The 13,555-nt window shown below is 36.6% G+C and overlaps 2 protein-coding genes across 2 annotated transcripts in view; both read right to left on the bottom strand.

Annotated features, from left to right (window-relative positions):
- Positions 1-4,220, bottom strand: part of LOC132563491 (GPI ethanolamine phosphate transferase 2-like) — a 41,887-nt gene extending 37,667 nt beyond the window's left edge. The window contains exons 1-4 of the mRNA XM_060228250.1: positions 3,827-4,220; positions 3,016-3,225; positions 2,073-2,258; positions 418-553 (exon numbers count right to left, since the gene is read on the bottom strand). Coding sequence (XP_060084233.1) covers positions 418-553; positions 2,073-2,258; positions 3,016-3,225; positions 3,827-4,174 — 880 coding nt within the window. The 5' untranslated portion in view covers positions 4,175-4,220. The remainder of the gene's footprint in view (positions 1-417; positions 554-2,072; positions 2,259-3,015; positions 3,226-3,826) is intronic.
- Positions 4,221-7,135: 2,915 nt separating this feature from the next.
- Positions 7,136-10,037, bottom strand: LOC132563493 (homeobox protein TGIF1-like). Its single transcript, XM_060228252.1, has 2 exons — positions 9,940-10,037; positions 7,136-9,250 (listed from the first exon to the last, which is right to left on the bottom strand). Exons 1-2 carry the CDS (start codon positions 9,965-9,967, stop codon positions 8,418-8,420), a joined length of 861 nt encoding a protein of 286 aa, XP_060084235.1. The 5' UTR covers positions 9,968-10,037; the 3' UTR covers positions 7,136-8,417.
- Positions 10,038-13,555: the final 3,518 nt, after the last annotated feature.

Raw genomic sequence — 13,555 nt, 5'->3', positions numbered from 1 at the left:
GTAGCTAGTATTTACAAGTGTTAGGTTCTCTCTAGCTGACTGATGTACTGTAGCTAGTATTTACAAGTGTTAGGTTCTCTCTAGCTGAGTGGTATACTGTAGCTAGTATTTACAAGTGTTAGGTTCTCTCTAGCTGAGTGGTATACTGCAGCTAATATTTACGATTATTAGGTTCTCTCTAGCTGAGTGTGTACTGTAGCTAGTATTTACAAGTGTTAGGTTCTCTCTAGCTGAGTGGTGTACTGTAGCTAGTATTTACCAGTATCAGGTTCTCTCTAGCTGATTGGTATACTGTAGCTAGTATGTACCAAGCTCCCTCTGCAGAGACATACCTTTGTTATGTGTAAACCTGGGGCTGAGGAGGAGAAGAAGAAGCACTTTGGTCTCACCGGGTGTGGCCCATCCATGGAAATTTACCTTTGTGTGGTGTAAACTTGGGGCTGAGGAGTAGAAGAGGCACTTTGGTCTCGCTTTGTGTAGTCCCTCCATGGCCTCCCTGGTCACTCATTCCGTGGTCCCCACTTACAACTACAAGGGTCTCTGCTTCTTTGTCCTGATATAAAATAATGATTTGAGTGCAATTAGTGTCCAGATGTCAGGTTGAGGGATTTAAATAAATAAGACAAGCATTAAATGTATTAATGAGTGATATCTAAAGAGGAACTAGGACTCTTGAAATTGAAATATTGAGTCACATATAAGCCCCTTCCCTTGTATATAGCCACCCCAGTGCCCACCATTTTATTATATTTTATTGGTTCTTTTTAAGTTTGCTCTTTCTTTCCTCTTGCTTTGTATTGAGAGTTTAATGTATTGTGTGATTTTATACAAGGAAAACATGCAAGCAAATGTTTTTTTAAAAATCCATTTCAATCTATTAAATATAAATAAAAACAACAATCTTTTGATATTAAAATCAGGACCAATGGAAAGCTACATATGAAATAAGAGAAAGATATATCAGAATTAAAAACAATTACAAATTTTTACTATCAAAATCCAAGATGGCTGTCCATGCTGGCCATATTGTTTCTCTTGTTTGTCCAACAAATTAACTTGCACACAACAACCAAAGAGAAAATCAGAAAGATTTGTTGCAATACTCCTGAAGAAATCACAATTACAAACTTAAATTATTAAAATCCAAGATGGAGTGTTTGTCTTAGCTTTTTCAGACCTGAAATAAATCCTACACAACTTAAGACCATGAGGAACCTACACAATGAATTTTAGAAAGATCCTTACAGTCCTTCTCAAGAAACAGTGATAATGAGAAACTCAAAAACTGACAGAAAACACTTTCAACACAGGGTGACATCATGGTGGTCTCTAAAATCAGCTGGAATCACACATTGTTTAAGATAGCCTCAAAACTGACAGAAAACACTTTCAACACAGGGTGACATCATGGTGGTCTCTAAAATCAGCTGGAATCACACATTGTTTAAGATAGCCTCAAAACTGACAGAAAACTGACTTTAAACACAGGGTGACATCATGATAGCATAAAAGAACCATCTTTACTTTGATTTATACCATATTTATATATAAGACTTGTTGGCAATTCCATGCTGAATTCAAGATGAAAATCCATGTCAGCTCTGATTTAGTTACTGATGTGTCAAATCATTAGATTTACATACCAACTCTTCTCACAAAAAGGAAACAACTTTTCCGATCAGTATTGTATGCCTGGAAACATTCACCAGGGATATTTTTTGCCCTCAGGACAAATTTAAATGAAAGACAGTTCCCATGCATGCAATGTCTTTATATTACCAGTAAATCAATATTTTCTTACACCAAGTCTAATCTTGACTATTTCTTACTGTGAAATAACATGTTAAAATTGGAGCTTTGGAAATATTATATTTACAAATAATAATCTAACATAAAATATTTCTCTTAATTTATAATTCATTACAAACAGTGGCAAATGAATGTTAATGCTTTGACTGAAGGATGTATGCTACCTTACTCTTCTATGTGTTTATGTTTAAAACGTGTGATTTCTCTTCAACACAATATCTCAGGTGTGATAAATAACATGGACTTAGAGAGGTCAAGTTCACCTGCTCCACATGTTCATAGATGTCTTTAATGATGGCGTCCATCTCCGCAAGTTTGGGAGGTATCAGTGGACTGGTAGGGCCTGCCATGTGACCAATGTGGTCAAGCCCAGTGTAGTGAAGAATCATGACATCATATTGTCCAGTTCTGAGGGTTGGTAATACATGTCTAGTGACATTGTTGTCAACCTGTAATACACATAAAAAAACACAACAACTGCTAGTGCTAATGATATTGTCTGTATTTTTTTATTACATTCATGTCAAATCTAAGTTTCATAAAGTAAAGGAGAGAAGCAACTCCTAAGGTCAGGATTTCAAATTCTAGTGATAGGAATCAGTCCCAATTTCATAATCAATAACTAACTGTAATTATTGATTACTGAACAGATAAGTTTCATGTATTAACCAAACAGTTTGAGTTGGATTTTCGTATTGAAGGTACAGTAATGTAAATTTTGATACTAGTATTTTTCAGCAGTTTTGAATCTGTTCCTGATCTACCCTCTGTCTTTTCTACTTACTGAATACCAGTAATATTAATGTCAATTGAGAATTAAATATAAGGGGTATATAGTCTATGGAAAACGTCTGCAATATTTCATTAAAATCGGTTCAGGGGTTTTCTAGAAGACGTCATAAATGTTAGTTAAAAAAATCTTCATTCTAACAAAAGTCACATGTGACTATTGTTATTCACTATACATCTTGTATCACCATGTAACAGGCAGACCAATAAAGTGTGCCCTGATGACGGCCTGCCTAGCAGGCCGAAACATGTCGGCAGTCACAGTATTACTACACCTGGCCTCAGCTCTTCCTACTATTTTGAAAAGTCACATATGTATGATCAGTTACAAAAACAAAGTAATATTCTAAGTTCTACAAGATTAATCTTACATATATGATTGGTTCAAAAAGAAATCCTAATTTGTACAAGATTCACCTCGGTATAATCAGTGACAAAGAAGGATGTGGTTCCATCAGACTCAACAAAGTGGTGAGGAAATAATTTGATCCATACTTCATCACCGTAAAACTTAACCCTCTTCTTCGCTCTCCTCATCTGCTCTATAATGTTGTCCTCAAGCAGTTCAGTGGATCCAAAATTCAACACCACATCAACAAACCCAGGAATACTGCCAGTCATCAATGCCTACAAATATCAAAGAATAAATGGTTATAAAATGTGGAAATAAACTACTCATTCCTTGTAATCCTCACTCCCTATTATCCTCACTTCCCGTAATCCTCACTCCCACTTAACCTTACTCCCTGTAAATCTCATTCCCTGTAATCCTCACTCCCTGTAATCTTTACTCCTTGTAATCCCCACTCCGCAAAGCTCATTCCTTGTTATCATCACTTCCTGTAAATGTCATTCCCTGTAATTCTCACTCCCTGTAATCCTCACTCCCTGTAATCTTTACTCCTTGTAATCCCAACTCTCCACAAAGCTCATTCCTTGTAATCCTCACTGCCTGTAATTCTCACACCCAGTGGTGGGCCACTTTCATCTTTCTGTCCTAAGCCAAAATACAGCTTAAATTTCAAGACCCTGACCATACATTATCTATATGAAATACAGCTTAAATTTCAAGGCACTGACCATGTATTCTCGATATAAATTACAGCTTATAACTCAAGTCATTGACCATATATTCTCTATATTTTTTATTCTTGTTATTCGTAGTAAAACAGCTACATTTCACGTATTTAAAATTAAATTGAAATTAAGCCTTGAAACTTTGACGTACCTTGATCCTGGGTAAAGTGACCGTTGGAGGGTGGACCCTTGCAATGTACCTCAAAGCCTTTCCATTTGTCAATAAATTTTGTAAACTCGTCATAGGCGATTTTTCGCTGAACACAAAATCTGCCCTCAAAGCATCGATCAAGACAAAAACCATTTTCTTAAATATTGGAGGGTTTAAAGCTGACAAAAGATCAGGACGATGGGTAGCATTTTTGTTGAAAAATTCGAGTGAGAAATCGGAATGTTCAGAAAATCCTGACAAACCATTTCGTATCGGGAAGAAACTTCTTAAAAATAGCACGTAAAACAATAACATACAAATGAATTTGTAAACAACAGACAAACCCATTCCAGTAAATAAATATTTTGTTTGATGATCGTCACATATAACCACTTTTACGTTTACCAGTCTTGTCAGTTGACACCATCGATAAAGTTAGCACTTGCACCGGCTTTTCCTCATACTTCATTTATCTCCATGTAAACTTCCGGGAAGGGAGATAATCGTTATTTACATTCGCCTGCTCTTGGCGGGAACTGCTTAGACCAAGGCCAATACTGTTGCAGGTGTGCGGAAATTGATGATAATTTGGTCCCGTTTAAAGACTTTATTAGAGAGTAAGGAATATATCCAGTCAAATCCATTATTCATTATGTGTGTATTGACAGACGAGCCTGGTACCAACATAAAATCATAATCCAAATTCAAATTCTATAAAACCAGAGACGTATATATGTCTCTGATAAAACTAGAGCAAAACATGAGCACTGAAGAAAGGTTTACACGGAAACTCCTGAAAAAATCCAAGGAAGTGATGACCAGGTGTTCCGGAAGAGTAAACGACGTCTCCTGCTCCTTGGTCTATCCAAGTAAGTAATGTCACGTTCTCAATTGAGAACGAAGTATGCATCAAAGGAAGCAACAGGAAAACTAACGAGCATCAAACACGCCCAGCTTCATATCGCACAAAGAAATAGAATATTTCTCAATGATATTACTACGGCAACCATAAAACTTCCCCAAAATTTTCATAAACCTGCATCTTTTGAAACTGTGTGTTACGAGTTTGTCCGTCAGTTGATGACTTTTTGCACGAAAATCGTGATAATCATGTAACAGGTCCTTGAATATCGAATCAACTACGGCATGTAGACACCGTAGGTTGGGGATGCGGGATATTGCTATCTAGAAACGATAAAAATCACAATAGGGAAATTGAAAGCATCACGTTTAGTCATACAAGTTGGAGGTAGACTGTTCTTGTTAGTTGCGTTGTAGGAAAACATGGAGATAAGCAGCTGATGTAGAAGATTTCCCATGAGTCACCACGTGGAGAAAATATCGACTCGCTCAACTCATATTCATGAGATAATGCTTTCAAATATTTGTGACGTCAACCAACTGAGAGGAGACAGGCATGAAGACAAGGAGTATATTTGAGGTGTACAAATCGAATTTTCTTTTCTTTTTTTTTTCTCTGTATCCAGTATTATGATTCGATACATACAATTATCAAGCTTCGCTTGCTATCCAATAATGTCATTTGATAGCACAATGAACCATATTTATAACATGGTATATGCATAAAATACGCGTATGCAACAAAAACAGGAAGACAAATTCCATTCTCACTAAAAGTATTGAGCGTTCGAAATAATATTTTTCAAACAAATGTTGGCAAACCAAGAGTCAGGGGTAACAATTTAATCTGATGAGGCTGTTGTTGTAATGTTGAAAGTGGACATGTATATATCTAAATCCCTGATATGATTAAAAGGTTGAAAAGTTTTCTCATGTTGTTTTCATTTCCGTTAGCAAGATTGCGCGAAACGTAAAATGATCAGATTGAACGTAACCCTTTAAGAATGTTTACCCGTGGATCTGATATTATATTGACAAAATCTTTGCCGGATAAATAAAAGTAAAAAATCCTTTCCGTGGTGTTGTTAATTTGTTCTTCTAAGAGTTGTGACATCTGATTCTCCCCGGAAACCATTGACTGTTTAAATTGTCTCTCATTTTAAAGACATGAAAGAAGAAATCTGTGGTCTGATATTTACAGAGACGTATTTAACACATATATACGTCTCTGATATTTATTGACTTGACAATCTTCTGAAATTATGAGACATATTAAAGTTACGAACTGTATGAAGCTAGTGCACCTGCCATTCCAGACAATTTTCTTTCGATCAATTTTGGTTTGCCTCAGCCGTCTCTTTAAGACTTTTAAGATTGTCACTGACCAACTTCGAAGGAAGAAGTAGCTGTGTGATGCAGTTCATATTTAGCTCTAGTTTATTAAACTGTAAATTGTATTTAAATGTGCATTAACTTGTCTTTTGAACAATCTTTGTAACCAAAACGAGAAAGAGACGGCTTGGATCTCGCCAGACTTTCTTAGAAATCTTACAAATGGTTATTTAAACAAACAGATCCTGAATAATGACAAAATCACTTAACTTCGGCGGTCACGTGCTCTAAAATCGTGGCCTTTAGTACGAATGTTAATCAGTACGGTGTTTGTCTCCTGGTTATATCACCTGATATGCTACTACACCTAGGAAATTTGTCTTTTGGAAAGGCCCGAATATACCTGTAGACTAAGATCTATATCCAAATTCGTGATTACGCTAAGGAAATATTATATGCAACACATGGCTTGCAGCTTTTAAATAGCTAGACGTTTACCTGTATGTAAACCCCGGTAGAAACCATGTGACCCTGGGGCGCTATTTAAATGTAAACACATACTGCTGTTGACATGCAGTATGTCCACAAAACCCAACACCACGGATCGATAGTCGATATACTTGTAAAGAAAACCTATGGGCAAAACGACATTGTGTGTTTGTCATGATGTTGCGTAGTATTTTAGCGCGAACACTCGTCCAATGAAATCCGTCGACAGTGCAGAGGACACGCTTGAGTGATCATCAGCCTTGAACTCGCTATAGCCCCACCGCGTGGCTGTAAACAAGAGTCAATGGCCACGCTCTGCCGTGGCCTCAGTGATCCTGTGTTTATCTTCTCTAAGCATGCCAGCTAACGTAGTCATCTCACAGGTAGTCTATTGATATAAACTACTTTGACAACGCTTCTTTGTCTGAACTTAAAAGACTTTCGTAAATTAACTGGAACTCGTAAGACGTGTAAAAGTGAATATAAAAGTAAAGTGGTTGTCAGCGGACATCAGAGTCCATGTGTACTCGTTTTCTCGTACAAATGCTCATGACAAGCAAATGCTTTAACAAAGGAACAATTCTCACAGTCACAGAGAATGTAATTTTTAAAAATCACAAGCCACAATTTCAAAGGATTTCATATTTATTTTTCAGGTTTTAATACAAATAATTTCAAAATATACAATGTCTCTATAAATGCAATTTGTCAAACTGAATAATCAATTGAGAGTTTTTAAGTGGAATATATTTCATCTGAGCAGAGAATAAAGTTGGCAGTTCATGTCATGCATACATATATAAACAGTCAGTCTCCTTCAAAAGCCTTTCTAAATATACAAGTCTAAGTTTGAACATGAAAATAACAGAATCGTAGATCTTGACAGTGTGGTGTACACATAACAGTTTTAACAACATATAAAAGTATATCATGTACAATAACCGCTTTCGTTAAACAAAACTATCAAATGCAGCCAGCATAAAACACTTAGGAAAGTTAAGTCCGGATTTAGATCAGTATCTTTCCAGTATCTCTCGCCCTGCCCGTGTAAAATAAGCCCTGATCATTTATACACACGCACTGCCTTGCGAGTTCACATACACACATGTATACAGTCTAGTCTCCTCAGCCAATCATTGCAGTGGAAAACCGGCCCGATTACAATGGCTGTCAAAGTCGACCCAACGCGGGAAATAGGTTGTAAACACAGGCAGGGTACGCGACCGTTGTATATATACCATGTGGTCGGTGTACCAAAGGTAGATGGCCCACCTGTCTTATCAATTAACATGGCCACGGCACCTTGACATTAGCTAATGGCTGCTTAATATGGCTTCCCCTCTACTCGGCTTTTATTGATAACTGTAGCTCTTCACATCAACATTGCATGTAAGTGAATTAAGATGATTTCTCCCCAATTTATAATTAAGATATTGACATAAAAGAGCTGAAATCTTAAAAACTATCATCATCATAACCCACTTTTCCATTCACATAAAATTTTACCACTCAAGATTACACTCCTACAGCCAATGTTTATTTCTAGTATTTGTAAACAGTATATTTTCTACAGTTATGTAAGAGCTGCCATTTCTAATACCTTCAGGCTGCCAATATATATTTATTAATCCAGTCGACTTCATCAAGATAAATAAAACATCCTGAGGCAGAATATAGACAATTAAATCACTGTACATGTCACTTTGTCAAAATGGTACATAATGTGTCCAGTTATTAAAATATGCACATCCCATTGCTTCAATTGTTTAATACAAAACTCACAAAATTATAAAGTTTGTGTCAAAATATTTCATAACTCTATCCATGAAATATTTGTATATATATCCCATCTTGCACAATGGTAAACTTGATTAACAGTATATATTTTCAAATTGTCATTGTGTTAATTTCACATGGAAATGAATGATTTCTGTGGAGATTCGTGTGTCGCCTCTTCACATTTCTGTTTCTCAAGCTGACTCATTGCAACATCAACAAGCATGAGGAAAGCGTTGAATGATTCTGGGGTATGGTTAACGGGTGCGGGCTCTGGAGGCGATGGGGGTGGGGTGTTGTCATCTGAAGGGTATGAATCCTTGCGAACAAGTTCATGACTGGGAATTGATGAATGGTCCTGAACTGGTACTCGCTCATATCGCTGTGTGTAACTATGCTCGTGAAACCGACTGGACATACCATCACTTGTATCAGACACAGATTCAGACTCGGAATTAAAGTCACTAGATGAAGACGCCTCGCAATCGGACATATATCCATCAGTGTCTATGAGAAAAGGCATTCTGGACCTGTATATTTCATCATTTCCATCATACCCACTTTCCATGTTTGATTCTTCTCCTGTTGTAAAGGTGACACGGTCTAGCAATGATTGTTTATGTTTTCTGGTAATTGTGTACTGAAGTGGATCCTGGCCATCTTTCTTGATCATCTCAGGCAGAATTCTCCTCCTTGCATTGATGAACCAGTTGCATACCTGTAGAACTGTCAAGTTAGTAGCACTCGACAGAGACACCTTTTCTTGATCCGAGGGATAAGCATTGTAACGATGCTCATGGAGCCAGGTTTTCAAAATTCTCACAGCTTCTTTTGGCAAATTTCCTCTGCGTTTTCTTGCATCAATCTGAGATCTTAATGGATCTTTCTTTTTCTCATGAAGATCTTGATCATCCTGGTCAGATCCAAAACAGTGTTCCCATGGACGGGAGAATTTGAAGTCACGACCTGTCAAGTAATAAATAAATTACATTTGAATTTATGTTACTGTTTATGATATAAAAAGTACAATTTAAACTGTAATGTATCTAATTTACAATGTAAAAAAAAAAACACACAAAACATTTGACAAAATGTCCAATTGTTTTAAGAGTTATGTCAAGGTGTGATGACATTTTATATTCGGCGAACTATAAATATAGACATGACTAGCATATCCGTCTCAATATCCGAACTACATGCGTCATTCATAAATTTCTCAACTAATCATTATACTTCAAATCACTTTCGTTTGAACTACCGTATTAACGATATATGGCGAAAAACCAAGAAGCCATGTTTTGACCAAACGCGGGAAACTGTCTACTAGGTAAATAAATAGCACGCCGACATCCGGATCGGCCATCGCGCTGATTTCAATATGGCAAGCATGGTTAAGTCGCTAAAACGTCACATTTAATATGATATTGCATCAGATATGAATATTTAGCATCATTAATGATACAGTTACGGGAATACACATAAATTATTACTACAAAAGTGTTGAATTATCCGCAAATTACAAATAAATGCGTCCGGTCTTTGTTACCAGAGCACGTGGTCTGTAACGTCGAGATACGTCAAACATTTGACAGCTGTAGCAACTCGCACAAATAAACATTCTTATGACATTTTAGAAGCGTGAAAGGGAAACTTACCTCGCTTGACTTTTCCTGCGTCGGTCATTTTTCAATACTGAAGATGATATAACTCAGAATTAACGATAAAATCTGCACAAACAGATCAATATAAACTCTTGACACTTCGCTCGAACCACGCGGTGTAAACTGCCAACCTCGTGGTGAGTATTTGACAATCGCTGTACCACGTGTGCAATTACCATATCATGTAACGCGTGATCTGATTGGACGTTTGATTGAAAGCGTCTGTTTGATTGGTCTTTATATGAACGTGATATTTGGAGCCAATTTACAGTGCTTGGCACGAAATGTCATTTTTGAAATTTGTTTATCACTTGGAATACACGCTATGCCGATTTTGACAGCTGTCAGTATAGATATTCCCACTCTGGTATAGAATCTGTCGGAATTTAATTATTTGTGATACAAATTAAGTCATAATAACAAATAAATGCTTGCAGGTAGCTGTTTCTTTGTTATGACTCTCCCGCTAGATTATATACCACGTGACTAAGGGAGGTAAATCAAGTAAACACAACGCAATAATTATACAACCTTTTGTTATCAATTTTGAGATTTAAATATAACACTTTTTAGAGTATATGGCTCTGTTTTTTTTTTTTTTTTGGGGGGGGGGGGGGGGGGGGTTCCGCTGTCTTTTGTTCATACTTCAACTGATTTAACAAACTAGACAGACTGTCAACGGAAACCTATTTTATTTATCTCTAGCGTCTCGTTTAAGCGGATATTATATTTAGTGTAGAACCATCTTTTCGTTTATTATTTCAGTTGCCTATTTCAACCCTTTTTATTTTTAGCATCCCATTCCCCCGCCCCCTTTCTTTTAGGGTTATGTTTCAGAATCAATCAAGGTTTAGAAAAGAGAAGAAAATACTGGACATTTGTGTCTGATATGACCAGACATTTACTTATATCAGGGACGTATATACGTCCCAACTAAAATTGATTGAGAAATAGAATTTTAAACGGAAAATAAATTGTAAGGTCAGGACTTAAATCTTCATATGTTAGCTACTTGAATCAATAAAGTTAAATTTGTAAGGTGTCAGGTTTAGACAAATTCTTAGGCATGTACTTTTGGTATGTTCATTTCTGTATCTGTGGCTCCGTGAAAAACACATCAATTAATCACTGTGAAGTTACGTAATATGACAACATATTTTCGTGCGTTAAGAGCATTTTATCCTAACTACTGTGAAAACGGGACATGTAATTGGTTTTTTAACCATAGAGGACTGCAGGGAGAACTCGGATAAAGGATTATGAATTTATAAAGTCCGGAAATTAACAGGAATGGGCCCTAAGGGTGGTGAACGCATTACATGTACTGAAACACACCCTTTGCCTGACCCCTGTTACATGAGAACGATAGTACTGAAGACGTCACACAGGTAGGGTGTTGTACTTACGTAAGTGTGAGTTTATACTGTGTTAACACACACCTACTATTTATTTAACCATCGCTCAAACATTCCGAAAGAAAAAGAAGGAAATGTGTTTGGCTGTGAGAAATAGCTGTTTCTACAGTGGAGTAACTCGCTATAGTTATAATTGTTGAGTGTAATTAGCGAGTGAAGATGACAACGTGTCGCCGATTTATGGTCACATTGAGTAACTTTGATTATATAATGGTATCCAGGCTAAATTTACCGATAATTGTATTTATAATTTAGCCAGGTCATTAATGAAACTCAGACTGAAATTTTGTTGAAATTATTATTATTCAAGTAGTATAGCTAGTTGCGTAATGTTGTGTAACAACGAAGCTGTATTTCAATTGCATATTAATTGGCTTGTCATACAAGTAACCAATCGGCAGCTGAAAGGCCGCAATAGTGGATGTACAACCGATAAACAAGTAAATAAATAAAACTCTCTCTCTCTCTCTCTCTCTCTCTCTCTCTCTCTCTCTCTCTCTCTCTCTCTCTCTCTCTCTCTCTCTCTCTCTCTCCCCCCATTCATGATTAGGGGCGTTGATGAAGTTCATGTTATTTGTTCATAATTCGTTTACTTATGGACAATACAATACGTTTGACCTGAACCGTTGATATTTCTGCTATTTCTGCTGATTGAACTGGTTTAACATCGTAAGTGACACTGATTGGAAGCCTATAAATATATTAGTTGCAACGATCTTACGTGTCTTTTGACACAAAGTATTTAATCTACTGAATGGGTAAAAACATCTTCTTATAAACCAGGGAGACATATATCAATAAACAAACGTGACTTTGCATCAATGTTTTAAAATCTTGATTTAGTTTAATAAAATATAATTAACATCTGTTCAACATATCAATGTTCTCCATTTTTTCTTCTTTTTTTTTAGATAAATTTAAACAGACATCTTTTGATGTGAGTCGAATGACGTATGTGTATCGGTTTATCATATCAGTATGTGTATTGTAGATTGAAGACTGTACTTCTGTTGAAATCACAGCTATGAGAATGCCTTTTTTAAACATACAAATATGTCAACGTTATCCACAAAAAGACCTGTCACAGAGAGGTAACATACTTCCGTAAGTCTCCATGGTGGAACTTGGTGATAAATTCACCTATTACTCATTTCCAATTTTTAGCCAACAGGTGAAATTTTCATACAAATACCGTACTCCCTATGACGGCAGCTATTTGATCCATGTACCCAATTGATGACGTCATTATCTAATGTTACATAATGAGGGTTCACCAGCATCATTCGACATCAAGTAAACAACGCAGATAATCAAATAAAAACCTTTAATAAATCCTCTGTCGTGTAGCCTCTAACCATATATAAATACCATTTTCATCAGAATGAGGTTACATGCCATTTAGACCTTTTAGTTTTATCTCTTTTAAAATTTGAATAAACACGACGATTTTTTTTTATTTTTAAGAGCTTAAGTAAGCTTTTTTATCTCCGTTTTATTTTCATCACTGCTGTGAATATTTGACTTATCAAATTAATGAAAACATATTAACTATCAAATTGGAAAAAATCAAATCTATAAATTTATCTCTATCTTCATTCTCTTAAATTTGTGCCTTCAGGAATTTTCATTTTCGCAGGTTAATTATTTTGCAATGCCTTCTGAGACGAAACTTTCGACTGACCAAATGTCATGACCTCTTGATTTGTGTTATGGTAGAAGATATTTGATGATTTTAAACTTCTTCCGTCAATCATACAATAATGGCATCTACTACAGATGAACAATTCCATTGGACGGATGTGGAAAATGTCGGTCTCATATTAATGATACATTATTTAGTATCATTTTCATCAAAGCTATTAAAATAAGCAGATATCAACGTACCTATTATCAATACACAGACCTGATAACGTAATTTTATCTTACCGAACATTTTAGAAGAAGAAGAAGCAGAAGAAAGAAAGTGAGGAGGAGGTGGGGGTGTCACAGGTGGGGGTGTCACAGGTGGGGGTGTCACAGGTGGGGATGTCACGTCACAGGTGGGGGTGTCACAGGTGGGATTGTCACAGGTGGGGGTGTCACAGGTGGGGGTGTCACAGGTGGGGGTGTCACGTCACAGGTGGGGGTGTCACAGGTGGGGGTGTCACGTCACAGGTGGGGGTGTCACAGGTGGGGGTGTCACAGGTGGGGGTGTC

The sequence above is a fragment of the Ylistrum balloti genome, unplaced genomic scaffold (assembly GCF_031769215.1).
Source record: "Ylistrum balloti isolate Yb309-2 unplaced genomic scaffold, AGI_CSIRO_Ybal_v1 Utg371748, whole genome shotgun sequence".
NCBI lineage: Eukaryota > Metazoa > Mollusca > Bivalvia > Pectinida > Pectinidae > Ylistrum > Ylistrum balloti.
This window is presented reverse-complemented; position numbering and strand designations above follow the sequence as displayed.